This window comes from Tasmannia lanceolata, unplaced genomic scaffold (assembly GCF_043159265.1).
Source record: "Tasmannia lanceolata isolate RefF3 unplaced genomic scaffold, GAP_Taslan_0.1 ptg000926l, whole genome shotgun sequence".
Taxonomy (NCBI): domain Eukaryota; kingdom Viridiplantae; phylum Streptophyta; class Magnoliopsida; order Canellales; family Winteraceae; genus Tasmannia; species Tasmannia lanceolata.
Window position 1 is genome coordinate 15093 of NW_027519591.1, and position 14089 is coordinate 29181.

General features: G+C 46.0%; 1 protein-coding gene across 1 annotated transcript; it reads left to right on the forward strand.

Annotated features, from left to right (window-relative positions):
- The first annotated feature begins 9248 nt into the window (after positions 1-9248).
- LOC143869086 (uncharacterized) lies at positions 9249-10469 on the forward strand. Its single transcript, XM_077376240.1, has one exon. The coding sequence runs from the start codon at positions 9249-9251 to the stop codon at positions 10467-10469; it is 1221 nt and encodes a 406-aa protein (XP_077232355.1).
- The last annotated feature ends 3620 nt before the right edge of the window (positions 10470-14089 follow it).

A 14089-nucleotide genomic window follows, 5' to 3' on the forward strand; every position in this document is an offset into this window, starting at 1 on the left:
GTAGGTGAACCTGCGGAAGGATCATTACTAGTAGACTTCATAGTTTAATGGAAAGTTAAATTTCTCATTATCACTTGATCAGTCTCAAATTCAAACATTTGACACGACTCTAGTTTGAGTTCAATGGTGTCTATGGAGATCTAACTGAATAGTGCTAGGCTTCGCGGCCGTCACAATCAACTGCTATTCTGAGTGGACATGTGTGTTAACCAAGGTGTGTGCTGCTTGGCGTGTGCGTTAAATTGCGCGCGTTAATCAGCGATGCTGCGGGGAATACGCCCGCTCAATTCAGCCTGCGAGAGTGGCGCCAAAAAGTCACCAAGTGCGCGCGTAAGTGCCACTGCATGCGCTCACTCAATGCTCTCTCATAGCCCGTCAACTTATCGTGTGAGCAACGTGACAACTGCTTTATGTAGTTAGGATTGGAACTAACCGTTGGTAACATGCGTCAAGACCAACCACTTGTTGAATCCGCCCACAATGGTGTGCTTAGGTTGCTAACCAATACGATTTCTTTAAAGCATTCCCATGAGCTTACAGGCTTAAAATGAAACTTCGTCATGAGTGTCTTACTACTACTCGCTTGTGTCGTTTAGTGTACAGTCTACACTCGTGTTAGCCAACTTAACATGCTAGTCAACCAAACTTGACAAACCAAAACAAAACATGTAGACCTCAAAATCTACCCGAAAACAAATATTTAACTAAATCAAAAAGACAAAACATAAAACTATTCACAATTAACGGCTACCCTCTTTAACGTTGATTCTCTCACTTGGCCGTACCAATATCCGCATCAGGTCTCCAAGGTTAGCAGCCTCTGGGTCACTTAGGATAATGTAGGTAAGGGAAGTCGGCAAATTAGTTCCGTAACTTAGGGAAAGGATGGCTCTGAGGGCTGAGTGATCGGGCTGTATGCTGCTTTTAACTATGAGCTCTGTTTGTGCTGCGAAAAACTTTTGGTCAAACTTAGGCTTTAAGCGGCGCGAATGTCTCTATTAAAATAACTGCAGCTGCCCACAAGTATCAAGGGTAGCAATACTTTTGACACTTGGCCAATGGGTTATCGGTCAACAATTAACAGCCGAATCAGAACTGGCACGGACTCCGGGAATCCGACTGTCTAATTAAAACAAAGCAAGCTGAAGGCCATTACTGGTGTTGACAGCTTGTGATTTCTGCCCAGTGCTTTGAATGTTATATTGTTGAAATGCAATTAAGCGCAAGTAAACGGCGGAGTAACTATGACTCTCTTCTTCGTGGAGAGAGTCATAGTTAACGGGTGTTCGATACAGTGAAACACTCACGCATACATTACTCAAGGGGTACGATTGATAGGCAGTAGTGCACCTATCATTCGTATCCCTTTCATTGCCTCTACTCTCGTCAGAGCCGCCTCTACTCTCGTCTTTGGGTTAATGTATGCGTGAGTCCATGTACCACTACTACGCCTGTGCGATGTCCCACCACCTCCACGTGGTGCCTCCTGGACCAAACTTCTGTTTGGTGACTAAGAGTGGGACGCAGCAGCCGCTAGTGTATCGATCGAAATCGATACACTAGCGGCTTCTTTTGCTTAAAAATTTTTGAAAAATGTCTAAGTCCATAATATATGTCTTAGTCATTTGATTGTTTGAAAAGTCTATATGGATAACGGCGGTAATCCTAGAGCTAACACATGCACAAATGGGACGACTCTGTTAGGAGAGAAGTTCTGTGTTTATTAGACTAAGACCAATCTGGCTTTCGAGCCTTCAATCATTCCTTAAGCAAAGGAAAATTTGACAAAGTACTCTGTACTGCGGCTATGTCATCTTTATATGGTCACACGACTATGTAAAGATGTCTTGGCTTTTAGAGCTCATTTGAGCTCAACTACGTGCCACGGAATGGCTTGATGGCTGGCCATGTTGTTTCTGAAACAACATGTAACCCAGTTGGATAGTCAATCTGTGGCAAACCTACAAAGGTGGCGGCTTGTAGGCTTAGTAGTCGCTCAAAGTTGTTGCGTTTGCATAGATCCTCGCAGGTCTTAGCACAACTAGTTGGGCGAAGACCTGGGTTGTTGCAAACCGAGGCTCATCGTGCAACAACTTGCAAGAGGTAGAGTAGGTAACTACCTAACTCAGGGCTATAGGCGATAGCCAAGACCATCTCAACGGTGCGATCGGGAGTTGAATGGTTGTATCCATCATCGCGCTAGCGCAGTGATTGGGTATAACTCACTCACGAGAGCATTTTAGACATGGATCTAGGAGCGAGGGGCCAACGCTCTGATTCAAAGTTGCTCTAAGTTGTGAGGTCTTGGCAAGCCTTATACAACTTATAGCAACATCTCGGTTGCTCTAAACCGAGTAGACCCTGTTCGCTTAGTCTTTGACTAGAGGATCGATTGGACGACTTTTAGTCCTACCCTACCGTGCATAGGGTTGATGCACATTTGCGCTTCAAGCCATCGCTTGAACCGGTTAAGCCCGGAATTAACTAAGTACGGGGCAACTTAGCAGCAATCAGGTAATAGTTGACTTAGAGATGATGGCTCTCCTAAGTTCAATACCAGCGAATATCTACTGTCATGGTAGTTGGATATTCGAAGACCGATTTATCGGATCGCAAAACCAATCGACTCGGAGTTGAACTACGAGTGTCGGTTGGACCTTAGATGTATGCCAATGCATCCAAGGTTTTATGCAACTTCATGGCACTCTGTGGACGCAGATACCAAGTCTCTTGGTGGTGCCTGAAATGAAGCTGCGCCTGCAACCGAGTTGCTAGTCTGTGAGGCAGACTTATAATTAACCTCGGGTAGCTACCCCATGTCTTGGCTGCACAAAACTTGGACTCTTTCCTAGGAAAGTTTACAAGTGGCCAAGATAAATGCGCTTGCAGCGTAGGGATTAGCCACCAACTTATCAACTAAGTTACTTAGTGCAGACCATGAACTGCTCTAGTCACAATCCCTTCCCAGGGGCGACATGCAAAGTGCAATATGTCGAGCAAGCAGGTTGGTGGCCTGTTTGTCGCCAGGCTTTAAAGCCGGCTTGTTCTGCTTGGCAGAACCTTTTTAATCGCGGGGAGGACAGGACTCTAACCGCAAGTCTGTCTGGCTCGGCTCCATAGGGAGTCTGAGGACCGGAGACGCTTTAAAGCGCTAATAAATCCTGGATCTAGCCCAGTCCTATGGATTCTAGACACAACTCTGGCCGAGGGTCAAGTGCAATTAATCGTGCAATAGAGGGAACTAGTGCAATAGCAACAAGTCAAAGTGCTTTGAAGCACTTGCTTTTTAATTGAGGACGGCAAGCTAAGTTTGCTGTATAAAGGCGCGCGCCTTAATATCAATGCGCCTGTGACCTCATTTTTCAGTCTCGGTTACACTGAGGAAGCACTCAGAGAGCTGTCCTTGATGTCTAATTTGGCATCAAAGGACTTAGAACAAATAAGGTGCATTAAGTGTCTGTCCACTTTCAGGACAATGGCACTTATATCAAGACACTTTAGTGCTTGCGACGGTTTGCAAAGACAAGCACCGATAGCACCAGTGGGAACCAGCAGCCAACCCACGAGTTCTCTGACCTTGCAGTGTAGGTACTGTGAACGGTCTTTCGCCACCGTTACCGGCCGCGGGTTGCATGAGAAGAGAGCTCATGGAACCCTCTTAGATGCAGCGGCTCCGAGAGACAAAGTCCCAAGATGGACAACAGCAGAGCATGATCTGCTGCTTGAGGCGGAGGCTAACATTAGATTAGCCGAATCTCTAGAGGATGAACTGCATGTCAGCGGGTTCAACCTTACTGATGAGATTTATAAATACTTCATGGCTAGAATGCCCAGTTTCGCTCGATCTAGCGTTGCTATTCAGCAGCGTAGATTGAAGTTCAGAAACTACTTAGATGATGTCTTAGCTCGCAAAGAGGATATTGCGAGCAGGCTCTTGAACCTTGGGGCAGGTCAAGTAGCCAATAATGATCAATTGGCTAACACCAGTAGCGAAGCTATGACTTTGCAACCTGCAGACGACGGCTCCAGGAGCCAAGACTCGCCATATTGTCTAAGTGCTAGCAATATGGTCGACGTCAATTGCAGTTGCAAGTCGGAGCTCTCGCTAGCAATTGATCATCACATTGCAAATGTGCCGGCAGTTGAGTCACGGGACTTTTTAGCAAGGGTAAAGGCAGACTTAGATGCCTACTCAACTGCCGATCTCTCGAAGATCCTTAACAGGGATAGGGCATCAGCTCAACTACCACATAGCAGCGGCGGTAGTACTCGAAGACGAGGACCAATAGATCGGTCCTCTAAATGCGCTTTAATTCGCAAAGTCTTCGAGGAGCAGGGTCATAAGCGATGTTTGCAGCAGCTTAGGAACCCAGTCGATAGCGGCTTATGTTCTATCGAAACTGTCAAACTATTTAAGTCTATGTTTGAAGACAGTTCAGCCGACATTGACGATGCACCTTTCGAGCAGAAGTCTTTGCGCGAGTACTCTAACTCGCACAAATTCATGGAGTTGTGACCCTGAACGAGGTTCAGGCACAAATAAGAAATATCTCCAAGACTTCTGCTCCAGGACCAGATGGGATTAAAGTTGCTCAATTAATTAAGCTTAACCCATCTGATCTTGCCTGTTTATTTAACATCTTCCTACTCCACGGCGACGTGCCCAAGTCGTTGAAGGTTAATCGGACTACTATGATACCTAAGTCCATTAACCCAGGCGTGAGTGACTGGCGACCTATTACGGTTGCAAGTTGCATTGACCGCCTGTTTGCAAAGATACTCGAGTCTAGACTTGTTAGCTGCGTTGCTCTTGACCCAAGTCAGAGAGGTTTCATGCGATCCCTCGATGGCTGCGGCGAGAACATAGCAGCGTATAGTGGGGCCTTGCGATATGCAAGAGCCAAGGGGCAACCACTAGCAATTGTTTCTTTAGACTTAGCTAAAGCGTTCGATAGTGTGAGACACTCCACTATTCGAAGAGCTTTAGCCAGACTCGGGGTCGATGCAATTTCCATCGATTTGCTGATGCGACTATGTGCTGGACATGTTAGTCAAATCGCATTCGATGGTGGAGTGGAAGAGGTTAGATTGGCCAAAGGAGTTAGGCAAGGGTGGCCTCTATCTCCTCTACTTTTCTTGGCCGTTGTGGATGAGCTGTTATGCAGTCTTAATCCGTCGAATGGATTCCAAGTCAATAGTGCCTCTTTAGAGAAGCACTACTTGACTGGACTTGCATTCGCGGATGATGTGATTCTGTATAGCAGTTGTGAAGTTGGCATCCGCAACCAATTGGATCGAGCTGTTGACTGGTGCACAGCAAGAGGGATGAGGATAAACCCCAATAAATCCTCTTTATTATATCTTCGACGAGTGCCCAAACAAAAAAGGGTAGTACTGTCGTCTCTTGATATATCGATCGAAGGGGTTCCAATACCAGTGGTAAAGGACTCATTCGAGAGAATATTAGGAGTACACATGCAGTACACGGGTCGAGTTGATCACAAGATCGACAGTTTTAGTCAGGATCTTGAGTTGGTTTGTAACTCTGCGTTACGGCCAACTCAAAAGGTCTCTATGATTAGAAACTGCTTGATACCCATGATCAAATATCGACTCGTCTATGAACTTGCAACGTTAGGAGCATGTGGGCAACTTGACAGAATCGTGCGAGGATATGTCAAGAAGATTTTACATCTGCCTAAGTACATAGCTAATCATGTACTTCATGCACCATGCAAGTTCGGAGGAATGGGCATTCCTCTTTTAGTCGAAGCTGTTCCATTAGAACAGGCTAGCCTCGCGACGAGAATGCAGAAGTCTGGGAACCCGATTACAAGGATCCTCGCTGACACAAGACCTCTGTATAAGCTCGCCTCTCGTCACAACTTTGACATAGCCAATTTGGAGAACATCGATAAGTCGCTCGTTCGGCTTAAAGATGATCTCATTGAAAGCAAATTGGCTAAATTCTCCTTGTCATGCCAAGGCAGAGGTTGGAGCCTCTTTAAAAATGCTCCAAGGCTTTACCTGGATGATCCTAGGAAGCGAAGATGGTCTGAGAAAGACATGATCGACGCCTTAAAGCTGAGAGCAAACGTTGCTATGACCCGCGAGTTAGCTGTCCGTACAGTTGCCCGCGGTCAGAACATCGAGGTTCGATGCAGAGGTGGATGTGAGACCATCGAAGCACTAAGTCATATCTTAGGCGACTGTCCTTCTACACAGAACGATAGGGTGCGAAGACATGACAGTGTTTGCGCTTACCTAGTGACTAGGCTGACATCCAGTCAAAAGCAGTCAATGTCCCCAATAGTTGAGGTTCATAGGGAATTTAGAGTGACCATAGAACCTCATGAACTTAGGGAATTGACTAGTACTCGTAGTCAGAGACCAGACATTGCAGTTATAACGTCCGATCGCGTTATTCTGATGGAAGTCTCAGTTGTCTACGAGTACACGAACAGTAGAGGCGACAATTCCCTTAAACGGGTTAGAAGGGAAAAGAAAGACAAGTATAAGTCCCTCTGTACTGTTCTGTCTAGTAGATATGGACGACGATGCGAAGTCAGGCCGCTCATTGTGGGCGCGAGAGGAGGCTGGCTAGCATCGAATAATAAGATCTTCAAGGACTTAGGCTTGGATCTTAGTTTACTCGATCGCAATGCTTGCGTTGAGAGAGCCGTTAGAGGCTCTCTGATAACTTATAAAAGGTTCTTGTACAGAACCAGAGAGCCACTTATTAAACATAGGCTGCGAGCATAGGCGAGATGACGGTTAAGTCCATATCTTAGACATTTTAATTTAAATTTTATTCAATTGAACTGTGGCTTCAATGCAAGTTCATTTTTATTTAACATCGCAGCAAGTCTAGCCAACTCAATAGTTGGGCACTAGGCAATAATCTAGACTTGGGAGGATGGAAGTTCCTAATCGAGTGTCATAGCGATGTGTGACTATACTCGATACCCTGACAATAGTGTCAATGCGACACTGGGCTTGGCGCGGTTTGTAGGTCGTTCGTAGGGAGGGGGAATTAGTTGATCAGTTCCTGTGCTAGCCAAAGTAAACTAGAAAGTAACACTTGCGCACCAACATCGCGCAAGTGTGCAGACCCTTCGGGGGGAACATAGCCAAATGCCTCGTCATCTAATTAGTGACGCGCATGAGGGGATATACGATTCATTGCTTCCACGCAGCTATCCCTGGGCAACTTGTCTAATCATGACAAGGCTAAAAATGAATCAGCGTACACCCTCCGATCCTGCTTCTGCGACAGGACGGAGAGTAATGTTAGCAGACTCTGGCAACAACCCAATGACGGTTGCCAGTAGTAACGGGCTAGTCATTGGTAGTGCGCGTCGCAGTCCCACTCGGACAGACCCTCAAAGTGTGACTACACAATTGGGTATGAGTGGTGATGGTCCTGCTAGTCAGGGCCGATCGAACCTCTGGGCAGAGGGAGAGATACGCCAACTAGTGCAGTTGGCAGAGCGGTTTCGTTCCTCTAACCGCATTGATTGGGTGGGTGTTGAGAGAGAATGGCGATCTCTCGGTCTATCTAACCGGACCAAAAATGCTTTGATTGCTAAGTGGCGCTCAGTAGTGCGAGTGTCCGCTTCAACGCAATCGTCGACGCAAGGGCGGGCGTCTGTTGCCTCGAGTGCTGTTGCCTCGAATAACTTAGTCGCGGAGTCAATCCAAGACAGTTTTCGAGTGCCTCCTCGAGAGCCGACTCATGTTGCTAATAGCAACCTTCAAGTGGAGCAGCGACCACTTGTTGGACCTGAGAGCAGTGACTCTGCTGAGAGGGCACCGCAACAGGCTCAAGCACAGAGTGACTTAGTCATTCTGTTTGCTAAAGAGCTTAGAGCGAGCCATAATCGGAGGAAGCAGAACCCTCGATTTCTCAATCAGACGAGTTCCAGGACGCGGAGCAACCGGCATCTTAGCCGAGATCGACTTGTGCATCAAACGTCATCTTGATGCAGCTCCCAAAGTCACTTGGGAGTTACTTACAGCAGCCGTTTACGCGGGTGCTATGGTAACTTCTAAGCTGATGAACAAGAGCAATCAGTCTAAGGCATGCAAGCCAAAGACATGATCAAGTCGATCAAGGCTAAGATGGGCTCAATTCGGCAAACCATTGGCTATGCCACTTCTGAGGTAGAGCGGCGAAAGAAGGCCAACCACAAACCTACGTTCAGGCAAGTGCGTATTTACGCCTGCTGAAACGTAGGTTTAAAGTAGAATCTTTAGATGAGATAACATCTCTCATCTCGCGACTGAAGGACAGGCTTCAGTTGCTTAAGAGACAGATGGACTTAAGAGTGCAAGACGAAATTCGACTTCGAGTTAGACGAACTTGCACTCTTAAGTCCATTTTTGCCTCAAAAGATTCGAAAAATCTCCAAAGTGACCAAGTGCCCAACTTGGTAGACGTAAGGCACTTTTGGAGAAAAGTGGTTGGGCTTCAGAAGCCCTTAACTCCTCGAATGAGGACTTGCTCGAATGGGCTAGTCATATTGGCGATCAACGGACGGTGAACGAGGGTAGGATGGCACTTGTGCCTGACTTCACTCGTGAACGGTTCGAAGCTACAGTCAATAAGGCTAAACCATGGAAGGCTCCGGGACCAGATGGCATTCATGCTTTCTGGTGGAAGAGACTTCATCTTGCAAGAGAAGCACTATATGGTTTAGTTGTTTCTCACCTCAGGACAGGAGATGAACTGCCTAAGAAGGTAACCAGTGGTCGGGTCGTTCTGATCCACAAGTCAGGTTTGCAGTCGGACCCTGCAAACTATAGACCAATAGCTTGCTTAAACACAAGCTATAAGCTGATGACAGCAATGCTAGCGTCATACCTTGGCGACTTTGCAGATTGTCTACAAGTTCTCCCCGAAGAACAAGTAGCTATTCGCAAAGGAACTTGGGGTTGTACGCATGCTATGCTGCTCGACCAGGCAGTGGTGGCTGACGCGACTAGTCAAAAGCAAAAGCCACTACACGTTGCCTGGATCGATTATGCAAAGGCCTTTGATAGTGTTCCGCACACTTATCTAAAATGGCTACTGCAAACGATCGAGTACCATCGAACGTACTCGATTCATCGGCGGTCTAATGGACAAGTGGACAGTTCGATACGAGTCAAGAGGACCTAATGGAAGGACTCTGAAAAGTGCACCATTGGCTATCAAGTCGGGTGTGCTCCAAGGGGATTCCTTCAGCCCTCTTCTCTTTTGCTTCGCAATGGCACCTATCAGCCACGCGATCAATAAGATGAAGTTGGGCTTCACTTCCAGTGCAGGTGGTCGTCTTGATGCCGATAAGTTCCATCAGAGCCATCTTTTCTACATGGATGATCTCAAAGTTTATAGCAATTCTGCTGATAACTTAGAGAGAATCCTGGAAAAGATACACCGGATTTCGCAAGCTATTAGCATGGTCGTCAATGCTAAGAAATGTGCTCGGGCATCGCATGAGCCGCACAATGCACAAGTGCAAATTGGCTCGCCAATTGGAAGGACTCCAAGCTCTGAGGCAACTCAGGACATACGATCTCTTTCAGTTGGCGAAACATATAAGTACTTAGGCATTGAACAGCGGCTCGCTATCGAACCTGGACAAGCCTGGGATAGGGCAAAGTCTAAGTTCATAGGCACTGTCGAGTTAGTTTGGGACAGCGATCTAACCTTTGGTCAGAAAGCTAGTTTTACAAACTCCATCATATCGATGATGACTTACGTTACGCGTAATTCATTTAAGAGTGGTGGTACATTTCGAAGTACCCTGAAAAGGGCTGACGACTTAGATTTGTCGATGCGCAAGTTGCTCAACAAACTCAAGGCACGCTACAAAGCAAGTTCAGTTGCAAGACTTTACTTGCCGAGGCGCCAAGGCGGGTATGGACTCACTTCGGTGAGAGATTCGGTTGCCGATTCGACCATATATGCCTGGGCATACGTGTGCACAAGAGTAGAGTTGCGTAAACAACTTGCGCTTTTCCAAGCCTTGGCACGAAGGACAAAGCGGAGCGTCATTAGTGACGCCAACTTTGTACTAGAGGAGACAGGTTGCGTTGCCTACGTTGACTCTTTGAGATCGGCAGTCTTGTTCAACGAGACTGAATACACCGAACCCAGAGAGTTAGCCAGGGCAGTAGTATCAAGTATGCGAAACATGCGTAACGCAGAAAGATATAGCACCTGGAAGAACCTCGTTGCAGCCGGCAAAGTATTGCACTCTAAGCTAGACTTACAAGTACTTGTAAGGTATTTAGAGCAGGAAATGAAAAGAATAATGGAGCTGGAAGAAAGTTTGGAATTAGCAGGCGGCGAGAGCAACAAACTCGCCACTGCTATCATTGCCCGAATCGAAGAAAAAATGGACGGGATAAATCAAGCAAAAGAAAACCAGGTTGTTGTTCGGAATTGCCCCACCCGATTTTCCATGAATGAATGCACTGGATAAGTTGTTTAGGGCCCTCCGAACACTATAAAAGTGGTCTGGTTAACAGGAAACCAGGGGTACCAGTTTTGGGTTAAGTGACCCGAATCGTCCAATTGGGTATCTAGTCGTACTAGTTAAAAGCTGCTGAACACAATGAAACCATCAAGAGGTCGCTACGACCCTTGGTTCTCGAGATAATTGGATCCCTCCCAGATTTTGGGTGCCTACGGTTTTATGCACCTGGAGGGTGAAAAAGTTGACCAACCAACCAACCAAACCAACCAACCAACCAACCAACCATGAGTGCACGTCCAGACTCTTCTGGTAGGGTAGACTCGAACAACGTAGACTATTCTGGCGTTCTGACACTGTTTCGGTGTCCTAGCACTACATGGGGGCCGATCTCGACCCAAAAATGGGCTCGTACCCAATTATCTCGAGAAACAAGGGTCGTAGCGACCTCTAGATGGTTTCATTGTGTTGAGCAGCCCTCAATCAGTGCGACTAGATACACAATTCGGCGATTCGGGTCACTTGACCCAAAACTGGTACCCCTGGTTTTCTGTCAACCAGACCACCTCCATCGTGTTCACTAGTCCTTAATCTACCTACGCTATGACTTTGGTGACGAAACTCGGGTGGGGCAATTCCGAACAACACCCGAAAACCATATTTTAGAAAAATATTTGTAGAACTTCTGTATTCTTGGGCGGCGGGATGTTGGGGATAGGCGCATGTGCCTACCCCCTTCTTTTTCAATATAAATAAACTCGTCGAGCTTTCGCTCGACGCTCAGTCTTCATAACCTTAACATATGTGTTGGGGATAGGCGCATGTGCCTACCCCCTTCTTTTTCATATAAATAAACGCGTCGAGCTTTCGCTCGGCGCTCAGTCTTCGAAACCATAACATGGCGACCGTACAATTAAGAACTTAGAATCAAAGTATGAAAGAGGATAGTAGTGATTCAGAAAGTGATTTGAGCTTCAAGTCACCGAAGGGAGGAGACGATAACATATCGTGGACAGGATCCATAACAAGGAAGTTTTCATTTAGAAGCCCGAAGAAAAACAAGAACAGAGGTAAGATGGCTGAGCCAAGCGGAAATCAAGCAGCGTTGGGTGATGAACCCGAAGAGCCAAGACCTATTTTGGTAGCTGGACCTTCAGGAGCAAGCACCCAGGTAATCTCGGCGATGCGCCTAAGCCAATTGTATAAGGATAAGGAAGGCAAGATCACGGACGAGGTGATCAAGAAGTACACGGATTTGGTCAACGACATTCAACTAGTGAAGAACAAGACCAAGAATCAAAAGGAATTCATAGCCGATGTCTATCAGACGCTGTCATTGGTGATGAGCGATAGGACAAAGGAAGGCGATCGACCGAAGCAAATCAATGGACCACCGGAAGCAATACAACTTCCGAAGACAACACAGACAACTATCAAGCTGAATGAGCTGGTATTAAGACCTGAAATCTTTGATGGAATAAGACCAAGACCGAGAAGGTGGCTGGAAGATTATGGAGGAGCCATAATAGCCAACGGATGGGACGATTATATTGCAGTGAAATATTTCCCAACGTTCTTGAGAGCAGCGGCAAAAGATTGGTACATCACAGATGTGAGACCAAAGCTAGGACCGTATAGTAGATGGAGAGAGATCCATCAAGCATTTACTTCAAATTATCTCGGAGAGTCCGAATATGAGCAATTGAGTAATGCAGTAGAGAATATAAGGCAGACTCCAGGAGAGTCAGTTAGTACCTTTATTCCTAGATTCAGGCGATTGATGCTAATGTTAACTCCAGATCTACCGGAGTCAGAGCAGATTAGACAAATCAGGTCCAAGTTAAGAAACGAGTACAAACCATTATTGGCTTATGGAGTACCGAAGAATTTGAACGAGTTCAAGGAGACTTGTCTTAAGATAGAAGCTGGTCTACCAATGACCAGAAGATACACGGATGAGCCAAGAGACGCTAAGACCGTAAGGCCTCCGATGCAATTCAACAACCAACGTAGACCGTTCGTTAGATCAAACAATCAGTCCAATTACCGAATGAATAACCAGAACAGGAACAGACCGCAAAGATTTGCAGGGCCCTCGCGACCTCAATTTGCAAACCGTGGAGTACCCACAACCAGGCAAGACAGCTACCCGATTCCAAACCGGAAACCGGTAAAGTGCTACAAGTGTGACGCTCTTGGACATTATGCCAACGAATGTCCGGCCAAGACGAAAGCCGATGGCAGCCCACTTGGTAGATATGTACCGAGACCACAAACTACTCCCAAAAGAGTGAGTTTGGCTCAAAGTGCAAACACCAATGTCGAAGAGGAAGGATCGAGAGTAATCACAGTCAGGAGACTGAAGGACCAAGTAGGTGCAATTGGCACGGAAATCCCGGTAATTGAGAATACTAATTCGAAGGTCATCGTCAAGAAACGTGGCCAAGGACATCAGATTAATGCTATAAATAGAAATGGAGATGGAAGATTAATCGAAAAGGAAGTCGTTTGCGAAGGACAGAAGCTAGTAGGACTGTTTGATACAGGAGCCTATGCTACAGTAGTGAGCGAGGAAATGCTCAACCTTCACGATTGGAAACTGGAAAAACGAAACACACCACTTATTGGTGCCGACGGAAACTTTTTAAGTACATGTGGTACATCAGTACTCAACATCGAGGTAAGCATTGGAAATACTACCAAATCCAAAGTCGAAAGAGTTGCAGTTGTAAGGAACCTCACGTCTGAGATCCTTATCGGACTTGAATTAATGAGGGCAATGGAAATTGTCATCAACACTAAAAGGTTGATGATAAGTTTTGAGAAGGAATCAACCTTCCCCGGTATAAGAACTTGTTGCGCTGAAATTATTCCACCGCGATCACAAGTAATTATTCCAGGTAAAACCAATGCGGTTGGAACAGTAATGATCAAACATTACAATTTTTGTCCAAAAATTCTTGTTGCGCGCGTGATCACGGATGTTCACGACAACGAATTACCTGTTTTATTGCTCAACCATAGCAAGGACGAAGTCGTCTTGGAAAAAGATACGCAAGTTGCGTCCATTGAACTTATGAATAATTCATGCATTAATGAGGAAAAACCGGTTTTTGTCAACCAAGTGATGGAGGTTAATGAAATCAAGGAATCCATTACAGTCGGAGACGAGCTCACTGATGAGCAGTTTAAGGAGCTACGTGACTTGTTGACAAATTATTCGCAAGCTTTTTCCATAAATGGAAGTTTAGGTTCAACCATAAATCATGAACACAAGATTGAACTTTTGCCAGATGCTAAGCCGATAGCAGAACCACTTAGGCGACGTGCACTTGTACAGATAGAGGAAACACGTAGGCAAGTAAAAGAGATGTTGAAAGAAGGAATAATTGAGGAGAGTAAATCACCTTGGGCAAGTGCCTACGTACTAGCAAAGAAGAAGTCAGGTGAATACAGACTTTGTATCGACTTCAGACGTCTCAATGACATGACCAAGAAATGGGTTTACCCATTACCAAATATAGAAGACTGTTTGGAAACTTTGGCAGGGAAAGAATATTTTAGCCAGATAGATTTCGCATCTGGGTTTTGGCAAATTCCCATGGATGATAAATCAAAAGAAATGACTG

Bases quoted from the DNA above. Each gene is read 5' to 3' on its own strand.
- LOC143869086 (XM_077376240.1), top strand. From the start codon at position 9,249: ATGGCACCTATCAGCCACGCGATCAATAAGATGAAGTTGGGCTTCACT.